This window comes from Drosophila novamexicana, unplaced genomic scaffold (genome assembly GCF_003285875.2).
Source record: "Drosophila novamexicana strain 15010-1031.04,08,12 unplaced genomic scaffold, DnovRS2.1 tig00004554-arrow-pilon, whole genome shotgun sequence".
Lineage (NCBI taxonomy): Eukaryota > Metazoa > Arthropoda > Insecta > Diptera > Drosophilidae > Drosophila > Drosophila novamexicana.
In genome coordinates, this window is record NW_020825051.1 from 1,446,327 (window position 1) to 1,471,298 (window position 24,972).

Here is a 24,972-nt window from a genome sequence, read left to right on the forward strand (position 1 = left end):
GTAGATCGGGGGACAAGTAGTATTGGAAGTAATACGCCTTTTTCTGTTGAATTGCTTAAAGTTACCCTTACATAGTACTTACCCGGATGTGATTTTACCGTTTGATTTAATATATTTGTACTTAAGCTTTCGTAGTCAAATAGTTTTGTAGATTGCATTTTTGGCTCAGAATGTAACTCCAAGTCTGTATGTGATTTATCATTTTTCGGTATTACCGTACATTGTGCATCTTTGATAGGTGTAGCCTCAAGAGGCAAAAGAACATTTACATTGTCAGGTACAAATAATATTTTTTGCAAAGCATTCTCTCTTTCCTCTATTGTAGGCATTTCCAGATCATATACAAGATTTTGATTTGCTGCTAAATTTAATATATCAACTTGATTTTTAGGGTTTGTTTCATAGCTTATATTTGCATTTGTGGGCAGTGTTTGGTTTTTCATATGTAGTGTTGTGACTTGTTCTTCTGTAATTGTCTGTTGGTTGAGACTTGAGCTGTATGGCAGTATTGAAGGCTTTGCATGTTCCAAATCTACTTTAGAGCTGCTTGTTTCAAGAATAGTTTCCTTTACCTGTAGTTCACAGTACAGAGGTGCAACTTTTGCATCCGTAGTGGCGTAACTCGCACACTGCAAGGCTGGAATCGTATTCTCCAATAAATGTTGAACATTTTCAATCGGCTCTTGCCTAGTAACAAGTAGATTCTTATGTGTTACGTTATTTTCGATCGCTTTTGCCTTTGTAGGCTCTACCTTTGAAATACTATCTATGGAAGATATAACAGATACCTCTTCAACAACCGAAATGCTTAAGTCTGTTGAAATATCTGATGTTGGTTGTGCACTCTGTGGTTTGAAGTCACCATGTCCTTCAATATTTTCGAATACGCTTACCGTGGATGATTGAACTGGTTTGATAGAGCTTTCTACAAAATTTAGTTTTGGCGTTAAGCACTTGCTTTCCTCAACATTAATATTAGGAGATTCTTCATAGACTAACTGTTCCATAATAGTTGCAGCCTTATTTGTAGATTCACATGTTAAATTAGCGTTCACTTCTAAAGGCACTCGAAGGTCGTAACTTTCTTGTATGGAACTTACGCTAATGACTTCTTCAGTTACCAATGATTCCTTCTCCGTGCTAGAAACGTGAACATTATTTTCAATAAAGGACAAGGGAGCCATATCACCTTCCTTAATAAAACCAGTTTGTATTGTTGTGACGTTAGCACATTTGGTATCGGAATCGCCGAGTTTGGTGCCGTGACCTTCTTTTGGACGCTCATATTTCAATTCGTCTGCTTTTTCATACACCGCAACTTCGGATATAGTCTTGTGTGTTTCGGGTGTACTGGTTACATTCCTTGTCGACTCTTGAGCCGTAATTTTCGGTACGTCTAAGCTGTCAATATTTTCAATAGGTATGATTTCGCAGATTTGCATTTCACTTTGTGTTCCTTCAATAATGGGTTTAACATAAGCAATTTGATTAGTGTTCAAGAACGTATCCTCTTTTTGCAGGATGAGATCATCAATTTGAACGTTTAGTTTGTTGGCGCTAGTCGGTATATAAGGATGTACTTGAGCTTTCTGTATTTTAGATTCGGCATGTTTAATATTCTCTGATAATTCATAGGGCATTGTATCAGTTGTTGTTGTGTACTGAAGAATATCGCTGAGTCCAGGCTTTGCAATGACCCCCTGAGATTGTGTTGACTGTATGACCGTCTCCTTTTGAAATATGTGGACTTCTTCTGATTCAGAAGTAGCTTTAAATTTTGTATTCATAGATTCTGTTGCCTTTGTAGCTACTTCTTCGTAGGGAGATATGGATTCTGCATCCTCCACGTATTGACTATCCATTACTGTTACTTCAAAATGGTGTCCCTCCAATTTAGGTTGAGCAACTGTCTCGGTCGATGTTGATGTAATAAATTCATTAGCGTCCTCAACTGTTTGTATTGAAGTATTAACAGCCAATTTTAATTGGCAGGCATTATCACTTGAGGTAGCAGCTGAGCTGGCTTGGGCCACGGCAAGAAAGTTTCCCGCACTTTCTATAGTTTGTTGAAGATTTATAATTGGAGCATGACTCGATAAATGGGAAATTCCAGCTTCTTGTTTATTTAATGTCTCACTAGGCTTCGTTTCACTAATCGTTTCATACACCTCAATTTCATTGACCCCTTTGGTGTAAAGAGCTGGAATAGCTTCGCTAACCTTTTCATTAAATTCCTGTGACCGTTCTGTATCGAAAGATATTTCGGCTTCTAGCGTATTTTGATCCTCTTTTATAGCTGATTGGCTAAAAGTATCCTGAGTGCGCTTAGCAGTTATTTGTTTTTCTTGTGTCTTCAGAAATTCTTCAACTTCTCCAATGAGCATACACTCACTGATCATTTTATGTTCATGAGGAATCATAGACTGAGAGCTTATACATTTGGGTTGATCATCAGCTTTAGGTGTTAAAACGTTATCATAAACTATGGCTTCGGTGGTCGTTGTTTCCGTTAAAACATCAATGCTTGACTTTGCAAAATTGTTTGATACTGTGAAGCTTGCCAGATCTCCAGCTGACTGATTTTCCTCCACTCCTTCCGTCAACGGCAACTTTAATAATTCCGAATCAACACATTTTGCTTGCTCGAATGAAATAGATGGCACCTCTAGATCACGTTCCAATTCGAAAGTATTCTCACGTTGGCTCACCACAATACCAGTTGTAGAATCAAGTGAGACCTTAACTAACTGCTTTACTGGCTGAGAGATATCTTCTAGTGCAACCTCTTTCTCAAATGCTTTCGTTTCCTGCACATGAATTTCGTCAAAACTGCTGAATGTAGGCTGTCTAGCTTCTAATGTTGGACTAAAAGTGCTAAGATTTGCTGCATGCTCCAAAACATTCGGCTCTTCTAAGAGCGCTGATTTTTTGGTAAAGTCAGTTAGTTTTGGTGAAATACCAATTTGATGAAGTATGATTGGCTCTTCAATTTTCCCTGTTTCTTCACTTACAATAGCTGTCGTCGTATTCAAAGATGATGTGTTTTCGATGATTTGCATGTTAGTTATAAAAGATTCAATTAAAGGTGGTGCTAAGTAATCTTTTACGGCATCCAATGATGCAACCTCTTCACATTCAGGTATTGTAGTTTCCCCAATATTGACCAGAGCTTGGTGTTCAGATGGTTGAGTTTTGTCACCAAGATCTTGCACCGATTCCAAATGCTGGGAGCTTGATTTATTTGGCACTTGTAAGGCTCTGACTGTTTCTATTGCAGCATTTTGAGTTGCATTGTATTCATCTGATTGCAAAGCTATTTCCTGTTCTAGAGCGAAAACAGAGCTTGTATCTAAGGACTGCAGAAGGTCAAAGTTTGTTCCTGATATTTGCTGGTGGGGCTGTGCTGACTGCTGGTGAGACTGTAAGGTTTCCAATAGGGCTTGTTCCGTTATATCAGTTCCAATTTGAGTTGGCATTGTAAAATCTGCTAGTGCCGCAGTTGGCTTGCTTTCAGTCGCATGTTCCTTGGTCGACTCCAAAATTGTCACTATCATATGCTCAGCATGATTAAATGTATCTGTTGTTTTTTGAGCTTTTGACTCTATTTGGTGTGGAGCTGATTCGATAAGTTCGGAGCTTTCAATAACCTGCACAGCAGTTACTTCCAACGGCTGCTGATTTTCACCCATAATTATTCTTCCAGACTTGAGTTCGGGCTGTTGTTGTAGTTTTAGGTAATCTGTTCCCTTAAGAGATTTTTGTTCACTTGACAGTCCAACTGGCTTTGACTCAAACGCTTGACTAGCTGATGCTGGCCTAACATTATCACTTTGAATATCAGCAGGTGTAAATTGATGCTGCACTTCCCATACACTGCTTACCTTCAGCTCAGCAGGGATTACTTTTTCCATCGCGGCCTGCTCAAGTATTTGTATTTCTGGGAAAAGACTGTTTTCTTTCTCAACCCCAGTTTCCTGTTTAACATCCAATGCCTTCTGTTCAATGAAATTCAGCTTTGCCTTCGCAGTATCAGGTACCTCAGACAAGAGCCTCTGCTCCGAGTCAATGGCAGTTTGTGTATGCACTTCTGCAACCAGTTCGCCTTCTGTAATATTTACTTTTCCTTGATTCAACTTAGTGCGCGCTTGCTCTATAGACTCAAGGGTATCATATATTGATTCCTGATTACCTACGACAGTCTCTAGGCCCCTAGTTAAAGTTTTCTTCGCAGGCTTAGCAGGCTCTATTGTTGGCTCATTTAGATTTTCCGTATTTTCCACCAATTGCATCTCTTGAGTTTCACCAACAGTCAGAGAACTGGTATGGCTTGATGTGGCACCTAAGATTTCGGGAATTTTTTCTAAAGCTAAACCCTGTGGTCCATCTTCGTTAAAGACAGTCTCCTGAGTAATAATATGTGATTGGGTCTCCAAGCTCGATGTTGCTTCGTGTGATTCAGTCTTGAACATTGGTAAATTCTCTTCAATAGGACTGCGTGCTTCTGCTGTCGTATTTACTAGGCCTTCCAATAATACCAATTGCTTCACAGCCTGAAGCTCAATATGCCGCTGTTTTAAAGGTTTTTCATCACTAAGTGACTCCAATATTTCAACTTCCTGCACAACTAGCGGTCTCTCTTCGGGCTTAATTGAAATTTCTGCTGTAGACTTTGTGGGCTTGTATCCTGTGCTGATTTCTTTTTCGCTTTCTAATAAGCTGGTTTCACTAGTGCTGAATGCTTTAAACTCTTGTATTGACATTGATGTACTCTCAGCGCGCACCCCTTCTGCTGGTTTGATGTCCATTACAGAGTCTTCTGGATGCCACTCACTAACGCCAAGGCTATGACTTGAAGTTAATTTTGGAGAGACTTGCTCAATATTTGGCAATTTTTTTGGTGCTTCCTTCTCTACAGTCTCACCTCTAAAAGATTCAGTAATCAGAAGGCTCTCTTTTTCAAGGAATTGTGGCTGTGCCTTTTCCACACCAATTGTCGGAGTTTTAAAGCTTTCGACACTGTCCAACGTTGACTGCTGTTCCGAGGTGAGCTCATGAGAGTATAGAATCTCGCCATGTGCTTGCTGCGTGGGAGCTTTTAACGACTCCAGCTCACCGAAAGAATCCGCGATGCTTGGTGTTTCAATAAGCAATGGACGCGATTCTTTAATTTTACGCTCAGCTTGTACAAGCTTGGGTATTTTGGAAGATTTCAACTCCTTGTGAGTTTCTTTTGTCTGCATCTCAGTAATAGAAGCTGCATGTCTTTCACGAACTTCAACCTGCTCGGTAAGCTCACTAGTCGCCGGGGTGGACCGATCCAAACTGGAACTAACCTCATCAAACACTAAACACTCCTCATTCACTGCTAAAGTCTTTTGCGCTAAAAGTTCATTTTGTACTTGTGCCGCTTTCGGTGTTGGTGTAGAGAGTTCTGTAGTTACTGAAACTGGAATTGTTTCATGTGCGCTCTGTGATAGATTTTGGGTGGATAGTTTTGTACTATATGCCAGCAGCTCTTCAATTTGCTCGAGTGTCTCAATTGTTGGAGCTTCTGTGTTTGACTCCTCTGCAAAGGTTTCTCTCTGCTCCTCAAAAGTTTCTCTCGTTTCTTGTTGTAGTTGTTGTTTTTGTTCTTGTTGTATTATTTCTGTATGTTTCTTATGCTTTTTAGTTTTGGTTTTCCTATGCACTGTTTGTTCAGCCTGTATATGTTCTTGTTGTTCTTGACCTATTATTTGTTCTTGTGCTTGTTCTTGTTCTTGTTGTTGCTGTATGAACTGTTTTTCCACTTTTGTGGTTGTGGTTTCTGCGAATGTAATGTAATTAAACAATGACAATGTCGGCATTTCTTTGAGGTGCTATTAAGACAATACATTAACAATGTTTATAAGCTTCATAAAACCAAGCAATTGCAATTTTTTTTCAATAATTATAACAGTCTCACAGCGAAGAAACTTATGATTAATAGATATTGTTTTCATTTGCTTTTAGCATGTTTGTGAAATAAACGAAAGCTAAACAGACAAACATAATATACATACATATTACGAAAGGAAAACTCTTTGAAAACTTACCTGAGGTGAAACCAACTGTGTGACTGTGTGCAGTAAAAGACCCTTCTACTCTTGTATTCAGGTACGTAGAAGCATTTAAATTTGAAATTAATTTGCAATAATAAGCTTATATGACAAAAGGCTATAGCAAAATTTTAAATAATAGTAGTAGGTGGTTATTAATGGTTAATAGGCATTTTAGGTACTCGGTAGGCGTCTTTTTAGAATATACACATGATTCGTTTGGTTTAACAAAATTTAATTGTTATATTTTAAAAGTCAATATCTATTATTGTTTGTTTTTCGTTTTTAATGTAATAATATTATGTAGTAACTGTAGTTGAGTAGTTCATTGGGATACATCAGTACTGGTAGGTATTATTTTGGATTTACAGTTCATCTGTGTTTATGTTCAAACCTTCATGGACTACTATCGTGCGTTCCTCGACAAAAGTTTCCTCTACGTTTGTGTTAGATTATGTTTGTTGTTGGGATTGGCACATAAGCGCAGGTATTTTACAAAGCAGTTTTACATTTTGAAAAAAAAAAAGAAACAAAATTGCGTTTCAGTATTCAAAATATAAATGGATTAAAGCTTTTTTGAAATTTTCATATTAATATATTACAAAATAAGCCGTACTCACCTATTTTTACATGCGTAATAGCCTCGTGACTTTCAATTATCTGGGATGTCTCTACTATTCTCTAGATTTCAGTGAATCGGTTAAAAAATGTATAAGAAAAAACATCAATATACTAATTGGAAATGCTTTAAGAGCTTCAGCCTAGATAATATTTTAAATTACCAGCATATAAATCGTTATGGTAAGTAGTTGAAATGCCAGTTGTTAAATGATTTCCCAATTCAAGCAAAACAATATGAAAAACAATATTAAAATAAATTTTGTTTGACATTTCAACTGTCTACACAACTTCAGTAACAAACAGAAACAAACAAAACAGAATTCAAACCTCCTTTCCGCATATCTTCCAATCGTGCGAGATGAAATCCTCCCTATGAAACTTTCGTATGACCGTCTCTATTGTAATTTCGTACGTCTGTATCATACGTATAAAGGCTTTGAAGCCGACTGTCGCTGCCAGTATTGTTTCGTCCTCGTTCGAAGATTCACTTAAGATCTGTGTTATCAGCTCTTCGTGCCCTTCACGCTCTACTAGCTGAACCAGAGCCGATTGTGACTCGGGCTTCTGTAGCGATATGAATATGTTCTGTTCGTACATGTATGTAATCTCATAATGAGTGCAGCCGTAGCGTAATAGCACACCAATTGTGGCCAAATCTCTGAGAGCCGCCTCGCCAATCTTTCCAAAGGACTCGGCCTCGACGGATTCGAGCAGCCACTGCACCTCTTCATGTTGGCTTATCTCATAAATATCTTCAATTTTAATGGTTTTCATTGTTATTTTGGTGCGTATTAGTTCAACTGTTTCAGTAAGCTTAATAGATTTACTCGACGTGTATTTTTTTACTACATGGATCTCTTCCTCCGAAACCACATCCTCTTCTTCTTCTACAATTTCTTCAATAATTCTGTTGCGCTGTTCAGCATCAGCAACTTTGCGATCTTTGACCTGCATTACTTCCGAAACTTCACTGTGCTCCACTAATATGGGCACAGCCTGTTTCACTTTGATTATATTCACTGACGTCTCTGCTGTACTGGCTGGAACTATTTTGATTTCTGTCCTATGCAGCGTTTGAGATTCAGAGGCACTAGCTCGCTTTGCCATTGTGTTGGATGCCTTTTTAGCCGCTTTCTTCCTTACAGTTGTTTTCGTCTTCACGTGTTCCATCGCATCTGCCTCAGCAGATGTCGAGGAAATGTCGAACTTAGCGCGCGTCATTGTCATGCCAATCTCATTGATCAGCTTGCAGTTGTAGTAACCACAGTCATCATTTGTAGTCTTGAATATTTCTAGCGTTGCTTCTGTTTCCTGCACTACCATGCGATACTTTTCAGACGCCCTCAGTTGCACATTGTTGAAATACCACTGTATATCTACAAAATCAGTAAACCAATCTTCCATCAAGCCCTGGCCACCTGCAGTGCACTACAGAGAGTATACAGTACCTGGTTGCGGGTTGCCTGCAAATTGTATTGAGAATTTCGCAGTATCGCCAATGGCCGCACGGCAGTCACGCATTTCATTTAGTAGCGACGGCGAGCATTTAGCAGCTATAAGCATAAAAATTGCATAATTTAACTATATATTAGCTACTACTCTCTATAGCAAAGAAAAAGTATGCGACAAGCAATAGGAGTTAGTATGTGACTTCTGCATTGTACTTACAGTGAGTAATTCTTATATAAGTAGTTCACTTGAGTAATATGTAAGTTGTTTGTCTGTTTTGTGTTGATTTAGTAATGCGTTTGAAAAAATTAAACTTGCAAACAAACAGTAAAATAATTTAACATGTAAGCATGTAGTATTTATATAGATATGTACATAAGGGCAAGCAGCGTTTTGGGAATGTCATATAGTTTCCTTGGAATTTACTTTATAAAGGATTAGTAGAAATTTGGAAAATAAAGAAAAAAAAAAGAAGTTTTAGAACACAACCAATTACTTGCAGATGAGATACTGTAAGAAAATATATATACGATAACAAAATTTGATACTATTATTTCTAATGGCGTTTACTTTTTCGATAATATTGGATTTTTGGGATAGGGGAATAAGCCTTAGAGCTGTAAGGGCTAAGCCACAAAATTTGTAAGCTTCATTGGACGAAATCGACATGTTCACATAATTTTTGTTGTTGCTGTTGTTGGTTTACGAAACATTGTATAATACAAGGACAAATACAATAGAGACAAACAGTAGAAGTGACAGACTGTGAAATGTTGCTTGTGATTTAAGACAATAGTACGGAAAACATTTGTGTGTTGAAAACACGAAATTAAAACACATATACACATAACAGTGGTAGAAATCAGTTATTTTTTCAATTCTCTAATACATACCTTTGAGAGCGACTTGCATCTCCTCCATGTGAGTCACCCATTCTGGCTTGCGATAATCCTTAGATCCAACGATGCCTAGTATTGATGCAATATAGTAGAAGTGTTAATAGTTGCATATTATTACAATTTCATCGTAAAATAGGTAAATAATTTTTGTGTTTTATATATTTCTTATATGTTCTAAGTAATGTATTTAACCTTTCGTGTTTGACAGTGTTGTATGTGTAGGGAATACGAGTTGGAAATGTTATCAAGGGGGATTGTATATAAATATTATAAAGGGGAGTGGGATAAAGGGGAATTTGGTATTGCTGCTGCAGATCTGAAAAAGAATTTTACTGACAATTCCAAAATTGTTCCATGACATTATAAAACGTATTTTATAGACATCATAAACCATAACAGTACCTTCTACTGCGAATAGTGCAGTTGTGACTGCCACTCCCAACGGATTGTAAGCCTCAAAACTAATTGTGCCCATATCATCGGGATATACATGATTGATGACCAGCACTGAGGTGCCATCTTCGAAATTTTCGATTTGATATTCCTCGGAAGCGAATATCTGTTCGTCGTCACGTAGCCATTTGACTTTTGGTTTTGGTTTACCAATAACCTTAACTTCCAATTTCGCTTGTTCACCCTCTTTGGGTTCGATTTTTTCAGGTAGCTTTTTAATTATTTTCGGGGGTTGTTCGTCGATAGAGATAGTCTAAAACGGTGTTATCATATACGGAAAGTTAGCTTCAAGTACCTAGACAACTCTTCAACTACAATCACGCTTACTCTATCAAGTAGATCCTCCTCAGATCCTGTGAGTCCAGTGATTTCAGAATCGGGGATATATTCAAATGCTAAAAAAATATTTTAGAGTGTTTAAATATAGGCGAGCCCACAGTCGAGTATATTAACAAACGCAAAATAGAAAATTATTTACAAAAGGAATTTGGGAAGAGTGATAAAATAGATTCAGATTCGAAACTTCATAGACGCAATTTTCAAGATAGTATCACATGCAAGTTCTTCAAGATGTGAGTTAGTAACAAGAACATTTTGAAAGGATATAATGTTCAAAATAGAAATAAAAGGAGGATAGTGGCAAGAGTGTAGTTATTGGAAAACCTATTTAGAATGTAATGCATATGGTATATGCTACGTGGCCTAATTTTCTATTGTTAACTATCAACTATCTATTGATACCATCCAAAAGTACCTTGAATTTTAACTGTTGTCTTCGTGACGCTTTTGCCAATCTTATTTGTCGCAACGCATTTATATTGACCTTCATTTTCAGGGAAAACTTCCGTTATTTGCAGCTGACAATTTCCTTGCGCATCCTGCGATATGGTCGTTTCCTTTGTTTCGGTAATCTTTTCCTTATTGTGATACCACTCCACTCGGGGCGTGGGCTTGCCTGTCACTTGACAAGTCAACAGCAGCGTTTCACCATCCATTACCTCCACAGGCTGAATCAATTCCTCAATGAAGCGTGGCGATTCGAATTCCACAGCCTCTTCCTGCGGCAGTGCCTCCAGCATATTTACTGTTGCTGTTGATGTGACGGAACCGCCAACGTTTTCGGCCCGACAAGTAAATGGACCAGAGAACTTCTTTTGGAAGTCCTCAATTAAGAGCGTTGACTTGTTGGCCTGGCTAACAATGCGGCATTCATTGGAGCTCTTAATAAGCTCATTGTGCACAAACCATTGGAAGGATGAAAGCGGTTCTGAATCAACAACAGCCTCCAGTATTGCAACTTCATGTTCACCAAAGAACTTCGGTTCAAGTGGTTGGATAAATCTGGGTGGCCTGATTTGCTTGTCAGGCGCTTGGTCTGAAACTACCACTGAGCCCGAAGACTTGGCCTCACCCACCTTGTTCTTAGCACAAACTTCGTATTTGCCTGTACGCTTACGGGTCACATTGATGACCTTAATTGTGGTAGTAGTTTCGGTTGTTTCTATAATGGTGTCCTCGTTCTCGGTTATCTCACGACCGTTGCGCAACCATTTGATCTCTGGTCTTGGCATTCCGTCGTACTTGGCCTCGAAAAGCAAAGTGCCTCCGTTTGGAATTACCACCGCACTCAATGGCGTAACTGTGGGTGCTTTAAGTATTTCTTTGGGAACTTCATTAAGACGACTTATGATATTGGCATTTCCAACGGCACGTCCAAATTGATTTTGAGCCTGAATCGAATAGGTAATAGCCTCGTTAGGAGGTGGATTTATAACCTCCAGGACCACATCGCCAGTCTGCTGATCATAGAACATCTGCAAAGCTTCGTTGGGTATAACCTCCTCAATACCACGGTACCATTTGACTTGAGGATTTGGTTTGCCTGTGACCTGACACGTTACTGTGACCTTAAGCCGCTCGGGTTCTTTTTCTTCTGTAAACACGATCTTAAGTGGTTTCGTAAATTGTGGCGGCACTCCTTGTTCTTTTTCTATATTCATTGTGAATAAAAAATATTTTAAAGAGTTGTGTTTTTTTTTGTGATTTGGAATAAGATCACGGGATTTCTTTGTTAGCTGGGTATTTTAAAAGATTAAATAGTTAAGACACCAAAAAACTTTCTTGAAAGCTTTCAAGTTACTTACACATATTTTAAATTTTGTTTCATTGATTGATACAAATTGTATATTAAACTTACCTAATATAATGTTGGTGCGACTAGTCGCCACTCCGGCTTCATTCTTAGCCTCACAGGTATAAACACCCACATCGCTGGGAGTGACTTTCGCAATCTTTAACTGTGCCACCTGCTCCACCACAGTTATCTCATACTTCTCCGAAGCAAACAATAGTATGTCGTTAAAGTACCAATTAATTTCTGGGAATGGAACACCTTCAACCTTGCACTCAAGAATGGTAGGCTCTTCGGGAACGCATTGACGTGGTCGTAGCTTCTCTGTTATGCGTGGCGGCTTGATTTCTTTCTTCTTCTTCTTGACAAGCTTTCGCTCCTGGCCAATCACCTCAGATGTTGTCGTTTCCTCTAAGTTTTGAGTCAATTGCTGATCCTCAATAAGTTCCTCATCAGCCATTTTGTCAATGCCCTCTTGGATGCGTTTTTGCGTTATAAGCTCCAATTCGGGAAGTGGTTGGCTGTCATCAAGCACTACACGCCGTTTCTCCTTTTTAATAATATTTGAAGTGAGCTTCATTTCGAGATCTCGCCTTACATCTTCCACATCGAGTTCAATTAACTGTTCTGTTGTTATGAATTGAGGTCTTGTGTCTTCAGTCTTCTTCAATAGGGTTATAGTCTTTTGTGAGATCTCTTGAGAAATTTCATCAGCCTTTTCGATTTCGGCAACAGCTGCTTCCAGTAGCTGTGGTTGTCCTTCAACCGAAGCTTCCTTCAATGGTTTTGTACGTTTCTTATGCGCCTTTTGTTTTGTTTCGGGTGTCTTGTCAGTAATCACAACTTCTTCCTCTGGCTGCACGTCTTCAGAGACCGCAACCACCTTAACATCATCAACTGGCAGCCCTTCAACTTGATCCTCCTCAGCAATAGGCTCAGCAAATGGTTCGGCCACTTCCTCCGATACTTCATCCACCGATGGCGTAGCCTTCTTCAACTTTGGTTTCTTCTTCTTTTCTTTTTTAACTTTTTCTTTTGGTTGTTTGTCTTCGGGAATCTTTAGGGGCTCCAAATCAGACGTCTCTTCAGCGCTTTCCACCTTATCTTCAGGCTGTAACTGAGGTGGGGAAATCGCTTTCTCTGGTATCGATGTCACTTCGGCGGGCTTGGCTGGAATTGGCTTTAGATGAACCTCTTCAGGTTGCTCTTCTGGCAGTGGTCGCCGTTTGCCAGTCGGCCATTGCTTCTCCTCTAAGGGTTCCTCAACTGGCTTCTTTTTCTCACCACGCTTCCAAGGTACTTGTGGTTTTTCTTCTTCAGGCTTAGGCTCTTTTACGATGTCAATGTGCTCAGCCTCTTCCAAGGTCGTAGGCTCTGTATCTGGTATTTCGGGTAAATCTTCATACTTCGGCTTTTTCACTTTTTTGACCTTACGCTTCTCTTCCTGCACTACTTCTTCTTCCAACCTCTCTACATGCTGCAAGTCAACTTCTTCTAGTTTTACCTCATCAGGCTTGGTAGTTGAGCGTTTCGTTGGCTTAAGACGAACCTCTTCAATTGTAGCTTCCTGAGGTAATTGTTTCTTTGGTCGGGTCACTGGTTTTAAGGCCACCTCTTCAACCATCTCGACAACATCCTCTTTTTTGGGCTTCAATTTGGTAACCTTATCTTTTTGAGCTACTTCTTCAATATCTTGTTCCACGACCACATTTTCCACAGGCTCGGTTTCTTCTTCTTCTTCTTGCAGAGTTTCATCTTCTTGTTCTGCTGTATCTTCAATTGGTTCTTCGATTGATCCTTGAGTTTCCGGTTTTACTTTGGGTTTCTTCTTTTTAACGCGTTTCTTAGTAACGTCCACAACTTGGTCTTCAAATGTAACAATCTTCTCTGTCTCAACAAATTCTGTTTCAGTTGTTTCAGGCTGTTGCGCCTCGGAGACACTGGAGGTTTTTGCAACGGGCTTCAATGTTACTTCTTCTAATTGTTCCTTATCAGGCAGTTGCTGTTGTTTCCTTGGCACAGGCTTAAGCATAACTTTTTCTACTTGCTCGAATTCTTGTGCTTTAGGAACAGGCTTCTTTTTTGTTGGCGCTTCAATAGTAGGCTCTTCGATTTCTTCAACTTCTTCGGGTTGTGTTTCCGGAAGTTCTTCTTCTTCCTCTTGTTCTACTTCTTTTGGTTTTGGTTTCCTTGTCTTTTTAATCTTGCGCTTTTCTTCAATAATTTCTTCCGGCTCTGCAGTGATTTCCTCTTCTGGAATGTCTTCCGTAGGTTGTTCTGGCTCGGCAGTCACTTCTACAAATTTCTTTGGTTTCCTTGTCTTCTTTATTTGCCGCTTTGCTTCCACAATCTCTTCCTGTTCTTCAACGTTATCTTCCTGTTCTTCAGTGATCTCTTCTTGTAGAACCTCCTGTTCAGCCTGCTCAATTTCCTCATCCGCTGCAACAGGTAGCTTAGGTTTCTTGACCTTTTTGATCTTACGCTTTTCTTCAACAACTTCTTCTTGTTCTTCGATATTCTCTTCCTGTTCTTCAATGATGTCTTCTTGCGGAACCTCCTCTTCAGGCTGCTCAATTTCCTCATCAGCAGCAACTGGTAGCTTAGGTTTCTTGACCTTTTTGATCTTACGCTTTTCTTCAACAACTTCTTGTTCTTCGATATTCTCTTCCTGTTCTTCACTGATATCTTCCTGTGGAGCCTCCTCTTCGGGCTGCTCAATTTGCTCCAATGGTGTAATTGGTAGCTTTGGTTTCTTAACCCTCTTGATCTTACGCTTTTCTTCAACAATATCTTTTTGTTCTTCCACATTTTCTTCCTGTTCTTCAGGGATATCTTCTTGTGGAGCCTCTTCTTCAGGTTGCTCAGCTTGCTCCGGTGCTGCAATTGAAAGCTTAGGTTTCTTAACCTTCTTGATTTTGCGCTTTTCCTCGACAATTTCTTCATTCTCAACCTCGATATCTTGTTCAATTTGTGCATCGACTTCATCTGGATGCAATTCTTCAGCTGGCTTAGGTTGTGGTACCTTCTTCTTACCACGTTGCCATAGAACAGGTTCAGGTTTTTCATCAACCTTAACATCATCAGGCAGAACGTCGACTGCTTCTTCAAAAGTCTCTTTTGGTAATTCAACAACAGTTTCCTTTGCCAATTCTTGTGTAGGTGGCTTCTTTTTCTTGCCGCGCTCCCACATTACTGGCTGTGGCTCTGGTTCAACAGTTGGGACGGTTTTTTCCTCCAAGGTATCAACTGCTACTTCAACGGACTTCGGAGTATCTTGAGTTTTTGGTTGTATCGGCTTCTTTTTGCCGCGCTCCCAAATCACTGGCTGTGGCTCTGGTTCTGTAATTGGTACGGGTTCTTCTACCAGAGTATCGACAGCGACTTCTTGAGTCTTGGGGATCTCTTGAGCCGTTGGCTGTTGGGGCTTCTTTTTGCCTCGCTCCCAAATTACTGGCTGGGGCTCTGGCTCAACAGTTGGCACGGTTTCTTCCTCCAGACTATCAACAGCGACTTCATGAGACTTGGGAATCTCTTGAGCCGCTGGCTGTTTGGGCTTCTTCTTGCCACGCTCCCACATTACTGGCTGTGGTTGGGACTCTGCAGTCTTACCGGTCTCTTCTTCTAAAGTATCTACGGCCACCTCAAGTGTTTTGGGAACCTCTTGCACTTGTTTTTCTGGCTGTTGGGGCTTAACTTCTTTACTACGTTCCCACATCACAGGCTGAGGTGGCTCCTGTTCCTGGGGTGTTATTTCTTCAACTAATTTGTCTGTAGATTCTTTGGTCGCCTCTTGAAGCGGTTCTTGAACAGTTTGTTGAACTGTTCGTGTACTCTTAAGAGGCTTTAATTGGAACTCTTCAGACTTCTGGACTGCTTTTGGAGGCTGTCGTGGCGTTGGCTTAAGTGTAACATGCTCTACTCTTTCTTCAGCCTCACGTGGTGGAATTACTCGGCGCACTGCCGTTTTCTTCGTTTCCTCAACGATTTGTTGCTGAACAACTTGTGTCGTCTGCACAATTTCCTGAGAATCTGTGACCTCCTGAGACATGGGCTTCTTCTTGCCGCGTTCCCACATGACTGGAACTGGTTCTGGTTGTTGAGCAATCACAGTTTCATCCAGTACGTCGTGTAGCTCCTCAAAGGTCTTTTGTTGCGTTTGCATGGGCTGCTTTTTGCCGCGCTCCCACATAACTGGCACTGGTTCCTGCTGTTGGACTGGAACTTGTTCAATTAACTCGTCGTGCATTTCCTCATATGTCATTGGCTTCTCCACATATTGTTCATGAACTGGAGCTGGGACTTGCACTTGCTCGGGCTTCTTGTTACCCCGATCCCAAAGAACGGCGTCCGGCTGAATCAGCTGCTGCTCTTGTGTATCCTGACGTTCTTGCAGGTGTAACAGAGACGAATCCTCAACCTGAATGAACTTCTGTGGCTCGCGTGGCTGACGCCAGTTGTGAGCTTCCTGTTGAGTGCGCTGGTTGATTAGCTTTTGGTGTTCATATTGCTCAAGGCTCATCATTTGTGAGTCCTCGATCTGCACGTACTGCTGACGCTGGGCCTCCTCCAAGATGCTTTCCTGCTGTACAAGTTTATGGCGTTCAGTAGTCTGTGAAATTGTATCTTCCACAGAGGTCAGTGGCTGCAATTTGGGACGCTGATGCTGCTGTCTCCAGTTGACTGCTTGTTGCTCTCTGATCAGTCGTTGTGCCTCCAGCTTTTCACGCTCCGAGACGTGCATTATGTTAACATCTTCTGTGGTGATGAACTGTTGTTTATAGATATTGGATTGATCCTCATAATGCTGAAGCTCATCGCGCGTCATAACTTTAGAAATTGAACCCTTTGCGCTATCGTCAATAGTCATTACAACTGTATCTTGGGTAGCATTCTGGAACTCTTCACTGATTGTATGTTGTGCCTGCAGATGACGTAGCTCAACCTCTTCAATCTTGAACTTGTCCATCTGCTTCGTCACTCGTTGCACGCTCTTAAGCTGTTGTCGCATCTCCTTCCATGGAATGAGATCCTTATTATTCTGTTGCTGGGTAATAAGCTTTTCAATTTGATCAGTCATTTCCATGATTTCCACACTTTCCATGCTCTTAAGGCGTTGGATTTCCTTGGTGCGCTGCACTTGCTCCACCTGCGCTTGTTTTGGCAATTGCTCGTCCGTCTCGATTTGACCCTCAAGTGGACGCAAGTAGACCTCATCAAGGTCAAATTTGCTTAACTGCTGCTGCACACTCTCCACCTGCTTGAGCTTCTCTCGCATAGTTATCCAAGGCACAGCCTCCTTTTCAGTTTTGCCAGCAATAATCTGCTCTAAGGTGGCGCCAAGACTCATGATGCCTTGATCCCTTTCGTTCTTGATAGACTTGAGGACAACCTTAGCGGCTTCAAGCTTAGGTGTTGGTTTCTTTTTCTCAATGGGCGTGGCCTTTAAGCTAATTGTCTCTTCGGTCCAGGATTTTACCGGCTCCGGCTTGAAACCCGGCAGGAATGGTTGCTTGTCTAGAGAGCGTCCACGGTGTGGACGCGAGGACTTGCGCCAAGGCACAACATTAGTCGGCGGCTGCAAGGATTTGCTGCGTACCTTAGGCTTCTTAGTACGCGACCGACCCTGATGCTGTACCTGCCCATTAACGCCCAGAAATTGACCATATTCGCCTGTCTGCTGCTGCGACTGCTGTTGCTGATGCGGCGATTCAGGAGAGCTATCTTCCCTGCCAGATGATGATGACTCATCTTCGACAGAATCAATCGGACGCAATTGATAAGCCGAGATACGTCGTTCTAGAAGTTCAAATGGAAGTTAATGTGTTAGTAGAGTATATAAGGGCGAGAAACGTCCTTGACACCAGAGTTCATAACAGTGTTGGACATAGCCTTAACAATGCATTTCTATTTAATCGCTTAACTTAGGCAAACGGTTAATTAAAGGGTGTGGCAACTTGATACATACCTCTGATATATACACCATGGTGCTTATTCGGAATATTAAAAATAAATCGAAATACCTTGCATATGTATGAACATATGTATAAACAATGAACTTGAAATATAAATTTAGTGTGCAAAATATTCAAATACCATGACAGAGCATATGAAATATTTCTGTTTATATGTAGAATTATTAAGCTGCCTAATATTAAAAGCCAAAGCCAGAAGGGGCACGACAGCCACAAATCATATTGCTTTACACACTCGCTCATAATAGCCCATCTATGTTCAATAATTTGGTAATTAAATAATTTGACTCTCCTATCAGCTCAATATTTGACATTGATAAAGCAAAAGATATATATTATAGAATGCGAGCATGTTTCGTGATTCATTAATCGTCTGTGACGAATCTCACCTGTGATTCTTGCATTAACCCAAAGCTTTTTTTTGGCACTTATTCAATGCGACAGTCATTAATATTTATCATCAGCTAAGTACAGCGGCTTCATCATCATGACGAAGTATTGCCCAAAATAATGATCGGGCTGGGCGAATACAATTAAGATTGAGAGCAAACAATTCAAATGCCTGTTTACAATACACGCCCAAAATAGATTTATGATTAGTGGCGGCTACGTCACCAGGTGGGGTAAACAGTTTCAACAAGATTCTTTGGCGGTTCTCTGTCTCTGTGTGGACGATATTGGGTATTTTTGGGGTGAGCATCGCAGCGCAGCGCAGCCAGCGCAGCGCGGCGCATTCGAGCGATCTCATTCGGATGTAGACAACAATCGAGCACAGAAGGTAGTCGAATTGCCACACGGGGAAAATGTGTGGATAACTTAAAAAGTGCAGTCCTCAAGTGTTGTAAACCGTTAACATAAAACATTAAAGTACTACTTATAATACTGTTGATCTTTATATACATATACATTACCTATAATCGGTAGGAGCAAGCAGCAGCAAGGATGCGCAAGCATAAGGCATATTGGAAGTTATCAAAAACGATTATCAATTGATGATGCATTTGCGTTATTTTATTGAAAGACGCGATATTGGTTTTAAGCATTAAATACATGAGAAATACAATTAAACAACAAAAGTGTGGTATGGAAGAACAAAAGAATTATTGAATTGATCGATCGAATCGGATCGGATCTTGATTATCAATCGATCGAGCCACACTTAAAACACGAAACGTAAACATAAACATAAATTGATAAACTGACAGAGGAATCCGAGTATCTCAATGTATTTGTAGATCAAACTTAAAACAAAAGTCGCATGAGCTTTTATGATTAATTTTTTAGTAAAGCATTTTACCACAAAGTTTACAATAAACATATTGGCGGCTTAAGCGGAAAATACTTTCATCGGATATGCTGATTTCTTATGGATTTTTTTCGAAAATTGAATCGGTTTGTGTGTTTGGAAATGCGATATAGTTTGAGAGTGGTAACAAAAAGTGGAAGAAATGAGAACGAAACAAATTAGTAGTAAAAAGCGGCAATAAAAAATGAATAATAAAATCTCATGCAACATCACTACAAAATAAATAATTGTAAATTAAATAAACAATACAAATTGATTATAATCAAACGTCAAATAATATAATAATACGTTTCGAGGCTTGTCCGAACAATCATATATGTGTATATATATTGCTGTCTCTGTCTAGGTCAAGTACATGGTCGAGTACATGGTAAAAGTTTGATCGTAATACTTGAAAGTATCGTTCCAATATCTAACGTTCAATACTAATATGCATTTCTTTCGTTTAACAGGGATTGCTGCTAAATTGTCGGTTGGATATAAAATAGGCGCTAGCTGGGGTCTACCTTCTAAAAATAAAAACAAATGTGTGAATCAGAGGCAGAGGACCGATTTGATGAGTGAACTACCGTAACTGATTAATTTAATTAAAACCATTTCTGCACCATAAACAGAGTCATTTGTTCATGTTCTTGTCTAATGACTAACATATACCCAAATGAATAGCCATGTGCATTTGCATTTGTGTGTGTGTGCTTATAGATCTCTGGCAAATCGGCTACTCATATCTTGTCTATGCAGAAAACAAACAACTTGTAGGTAATTAATTATTTTATTTTTGCCTGAACTAAATGTCAGTTTATTTTCATCAGCGCCCGAACATTGAAAGCCAATATATTTTATTTTATTTTTCTAATTTTTAAATGGAAGAGAATTGAAATAAATTTCATGATTTACTAGAAAAATACATAAAATGTTTTTCATTGTAGCCACAAAAGAAATATCCAGACAGCGCTCCGGTCTAAAAATATCAAACGGTTTGTTCATTTTTTTGTTCTTTTTTTTTCTAGCTAATCTATTGGAAATTAGTCTTCAAAGCAAAAACATTTTCCAAAAAAGAAATTGAAAATAGAATAGACAGCAACCATACCTATATAGTATAGGAGCATAGCATATAGATAATCTGCTTGTTGGCAGCTGAAATTCAATGTCTGCAATGCCTTTCAATATTTTCGCTTTTTGCTCATTAACGTATCCCCCCTTTGGTTGTGCTAGTTTTGCGCACGTTCATTTCTAGATATTCATATAAGTATTTGGTGGCTATGGTGTGGACATGGATACAGCAGAGCTGAGGCTACGAGGAACCGTGTGCGCTAGATGTGTCATCCATAATATTTTATGCTAATATTCAAATGAAAAATAAAACTTTCAAGCTCGAGCGGAGGCGGGACAAATGTGCGTTCTGCACACGGCCCCAAAACTATTCCGACACATGTTTCTATATGTTTTCTTATACACATAGCTATATGTAGGCTAGATACAGAAGGAACTCAACATATTTATAAAGTGCCTGAGCTGTATATACACATGCATGTGTTAGGTATTCGGACCAAAATGAAAGTACATAAGCTGCCTTATTTATAATTCTCACTCAAGGGGCAAGTGTTGAGTGTTTTTCTTTTACTTTGCACAAGATTTTCACTCATATTTCAAGATTTTTGAATTTTATATACAACCGACAAGCTATTCCCTCTTGATTGGCTATGCCAAAAAGAAAATGTTCTATAAATATTTATATTGCAAAATACTTGTAATTATTATTTTTTTTATTATTATTAATTTCTTTTTAAATAAACTTGCTTTTTTTTTTGTTTTTGTTACCTTTTTCGTTTTTTAAACATCGTTCATTAAATTGTTGCTTGGGTTCACATTTTGAAGTTGGTTAGTAATTAAAAGAACTCGTTCGTTGTTTTAAATGAAGTCATATTGTAGTAAAAATATAAAAATGAAACTGTCGTAACGTTCGCTTTAAAATATTCTTCGCTCAAACTTTTTGGACTAGTTTTTGAAAGTACTTAGTTAGTTGGGCTGAAACGTCGTCAGTATAGGGATCCGTTGTGTAAAAAAATATATGCATATATAAATATATGAATAATCCTTTCGTTTTTGGTCGTTATGTTTTTTGAGCATTCTTTGGAGTTTTCGAACACTGTTCGCTTACGTTTGTTTTCTTGCTGTTTACGAACTCTGGTTTTGGTTTTGCTTAGTTTTTAGTTTAATCCTTACTTTTAACAGTCAGTTTGGCTGATGACTCGACCTGTCCAGTTGACGAAGTCACACGTACTGTAAAGATGCCCGAATCTTCCTCGTAGGTGGTGGCAATCAATAGAACGGCACTGTTACCGTCAAAGATCATCTGAAATGATATCAAAGTTGGTTTAATCGAATGATTTTGGTTATTGCAAAGACATATTTCTGTATTATATTGAAGTCATTTTTACTCAACCTACCTGGAAATCGGGTGTTTCAGGTATCAGCTGTCCCTCTCGGAACCACTGCACACTGGTAGCTTTCACTTTGCCCGTGACAGTGGTTTTGAACTGTGCTGGCATACCTTCGCTGACGGAGACATCCTTAAGAGCGGTTATGGTTGGTGGTGCATCCAGATTCTCAATGGGGCGCACCTTGAGCTGCGCACTGGTCTGAATACTGCCCAGCTTGTTTTCAGCAACGCACTTGTAGGTGCCTTCATCTTCGGGGAATGCCTCCGATATGATAAGCTGATAGTATTCGCCTTGGCGCGTCATTTGGAAGTAGCGGGATGGCTTCACGAAGTTCTCGCCACGCATCCAACGAGCTGTGGGCGTGGGCTTGCCATCCACACGGCAGCGGAAGATCACCTTGCTGCCCTCCTCCACGGACTGGCTTTTCAGCTGCTCCACAATGTGCGGTGGCCTCTCGCTACCAGGCGTAGTTGGCTTTTCCGGCTTTGCGGGAGACTGGACAATGCAATCACCATCGCAACGTGCCTCGCCAGCGGCATTAACAGCCACGCACTCATAGCGGCCAGAATCTTCGGCGAAGGGTTCAATGATCAGCAATGTATGAATGTTGTCCTCTTCCAGCATCTTGAATTTAATGCTTGGCTGAACCTTCATGCCGTTCTTTAACCAGTAAACATCCATGGGGCGCGTGCCAGTCACCTTGGCATCGAAGCGTGCTAGTTGTCCGGTGGCCACGGTGGTGCTTTGAATGGTATTTACAAAGCTAGGCGGCTGTATGCCGCCTTTGCCGGCACGTCTACGCTCCTCCACTACCAAGTTGGCGCTGCATTTGGCAGTTCCACCACGATTCTCGGCCACACACGAAAACACAGCCGAGTCCTCAATGAAAACTTGGCGTATGATTAAAATGGATTTACCGCTGAACGTGTGAATCTGCAGATCGGGTGAATTCTGGATGGGGAAGCTCTCGCGATACCATTTCACAGTGGGCATAGGTTCGCCCTCAAACTCAACCTCGAATTTGGCCTGCTCATTTTCAAAGACGCGGCATGGCTGAATCTTCTTGGTAAAGACAGGTGCCTTTGCGGGTTTGACGGGACCCTTTACAACGCGCTCCTGTATTGTGCCCTTGTGCTCCATTTCTGTTGTCTCAGTAGCCGTGATCTTGCGAGTGATCTCCAAATCGCCTTGAATCTCCTTCTGAACTTGCTGCTGTTTGTTCATGTGCACCTCCCGTCCATGCACCGAGGATTCCGAAGGTTGGGCTACGCCCTTTGGTGGTGCCGCCTTGATTTGAGTGGTGCTGGTCTGCTCCTGACTGTAGATATTGAAGTTGAGAAGTTGTAATAAGTTACTGGAATAAGTGCATGTGCACTTACAGATTCTCCTCGTAGGACTGTGCCATGCCCTTGGCAGCGGAGCTGCTGACAACCTTCTCGCCGGGTATGGCATATTGATGATTATCTCTGCGTAATGTGGTCTCTTTAAGCAGCTGCTCGGTTTCCAGCTCCTGCAACTTGTTGTAGTACTCCTCGCTCTTTTTGGCCTTGACGCTCTGTTGCCACTCGGGTGTTTGTGGCTTATACTGCTTGGGCTTCAAGTGTTCAACGCCCTTCAGAGTGTGCGCACTCTGCTCAGACAAATATTGCTTACGTTCATCGAATACCTTTTCTAACTCGTTCTCCTGACGCTCCTTCTGATAGCCTGCTAGCTCATAATCGTACCAGGCTACATGCAAAAACAAATTTACTAGATTAAACACTTTCCAGAGGCTATAGCTAGGCACATAGAGACCATTACGAAGAAAAAATAACTATTTGCATGCCATTATTATCATATTGGTTAGATAAAACTGCATTCCTATAGCTTTAGTTTTAGTACATGAATTAAAATAAGTAGAAAGACATGACAAATATTTTTGATGATATTCACAGAGGCTTACTAACTCCTTTAGGTTTTTGATTCAATTGCTTATGAAGACAGACAGAAGTTGAATATGATCAGCCACAGTTTAGAACAGACAGTCTTTAAAACACGCACACTAAAAACTTGCACAACCATACTACCCGATGGTCCAGCGATACTTAGTGATGGAGTCCATAAAGGCGTAGTTCCCTCTGGGTCGCTCCTTGAAAGCTCGTTGAGTAGACAACAAAAGGCTCTTGTGGGATAATTAGAGGAAAGCGTTTTCTCGTAGGGAATTGGGTATATTGTAATGGGGTTTTGTGGCTCTCAGTTGTCTGACCTACATATACTCTATATATTTGTGGCATGTGCTTCAAACGCAATAAACTTGGTTGCTGGACCTACGTCTACTTAAATATGCGTACTATGTGGACCTTATATGTATATATTTATATATGTATGTATATTTACAATGAGGTATTTAATGTTTTTCTTGTTTTTCTTTTTAGTTTTGCCAGCTAAAAACTACTGCATTTAAAATGTGTGTTAATTTCATATAGCTGTTAAAATAATTTATATTTATATATATCTGCTTGTATAACCAGGTGTATTTGAAACAAGTGTGTGGGTGCGTGTATGTATATGTGTGACTTACGGCGTGGTGAGTTCTTGAGCACATTGCGATAATCATCAGAGCGTGCGACAACATTCAGTTCGGTCGAAGCAATCGATTCGCCCACAGAGTTGCGCGCTATAACCTCCACCTTGCCAGTATCATATTGACGCGTCTTGGGTACATCAAGATGGAACATGCCATCGTTGGTCAGCTTGTAACGAGATCCCTTTATATAAGGAAATTAGTATGCAAAAGGCAATTAATTGTGACTGCGGAAACCTACATGCACAACAGTGTGACCATTGATTAACCACATGACTCGAGGACGTGGATGTCCGGTGACGCGCACACAGAACCTAGCGGGTTCACCCTCCTCTACCGTCTGGGGCTCCAGCTTGCTAACAAACATGGGCTTCGTTCTGGGCTTGGCATCAGGATCAACTTCATCGGGCACACTGTGAGGACAGGTAATAAATGTATCGACTGGGTTTTTATAGCTTATACTTCAGGCAACTTACACTTGCCAGGAAGCTTCCATTTCGCGAATGCGATCAATACTCTGCATATGGGCCGGCAATTGGGAGTCGTAGACAATACCTGGCTTGCCGGAAACCTTGATCAGAGCACGAGTCTCGTCCATGCCATACAAGTTTGTGGCTCGGCAAACGTATTCGCCGCTGTCCTCGGGATATACCCAGCCGAAGTTCATGGCCACATAGCCAAAATCGTAGATGGGCTCGAAGCGATTTTCTGCATGTATAAGTTTATTATAAAATATTTTGGTTATGGGCTTTCTGTACTTACTGTAGAGCAAGGGCTTGCCATTAAAGAACCATTCGACCTTCATGTTCGGATCACCTACAGGCGCCAGCTGACACTCGAATTTGGTTTTGGCCATCTCCGTCAATGTGAGCTGTTCCTTGATCTGGGTAACAAAGCGAGGTGGCTGTTTGCGATCGGGATCGAAAAGATCATCCTCGGTTAAATGCACCTCGGTCGTGTACTTCTTGATTGTGGCCTCCATTTGGGTGAGCGTTTCGGAGCGTTTCATGCCACGTGGCACTTGATTTTGCAGCAATATCGTAGGCAATTCTAGGAA

The 24,972-nt window shown here is 40.5% G+C and overlaps 1 protein-coding gene across 2 annotated transcripts in view; it reads right to left on the reverse strand.

Moving 5' to 3' along the window:
- The window catches only part of LOC115769331 (titin), an 86,766-nt gene that overhangs the window by 46,136 nt on the left and 15,658 nt on the right, over positions 1–24,972 (reverse strand). Inside the window, exons 8-19 of one of the 2 annotated variants that reach the window (XM_030714092.1) lie at positions 24,678–24,965; positions 24,392–24,623; positions 24,157–24,328; positions 23,913–24,099; positions 22,732–23,080; positions 21,359–22,670; positions 21,135–21,264; positions 11,697–17,426; positions 10,254–11,489; positions 9,827–9,894; positions 9,449–9,752; positions 9,041–9,115 (exon numbers count right to left, since the gene is read on the reverse strand). In XM_030714092.1, the coding sequence (XP_030569952.1) occupies positions 9,041–9,115; positions 9,449–9,752; positions 9,827–9,894; positions 10,254–11,489; positions 11,697–17,426; positions 21,135–21,264; positions 21,359–22,670; positions 22,732–23,080; positions 23,913–24,099; positions 24,157–24,328; positions 24,392–24,623; positions 24,678–24,965 (10,083 nt within the window). Of the gene's footprint in view, positions 1–82; positions 5,807–9,040; positions 9,116–9,448; positions 9,753–9,826; positions 9,895–10,253; positions 11,490–11,696; positions 17,427–21,134; positions 21,265–21,358; positions 22,671–22,731; positions 23,081–23,912; positions 24,100–24,156; positions 24,329–24,391; positions 24,624–24,677; positions 24,966–24,972 lie in introns of both variants that reach the window. The other variant, XM_030714091.1, reaches the window with a different exon arrangement.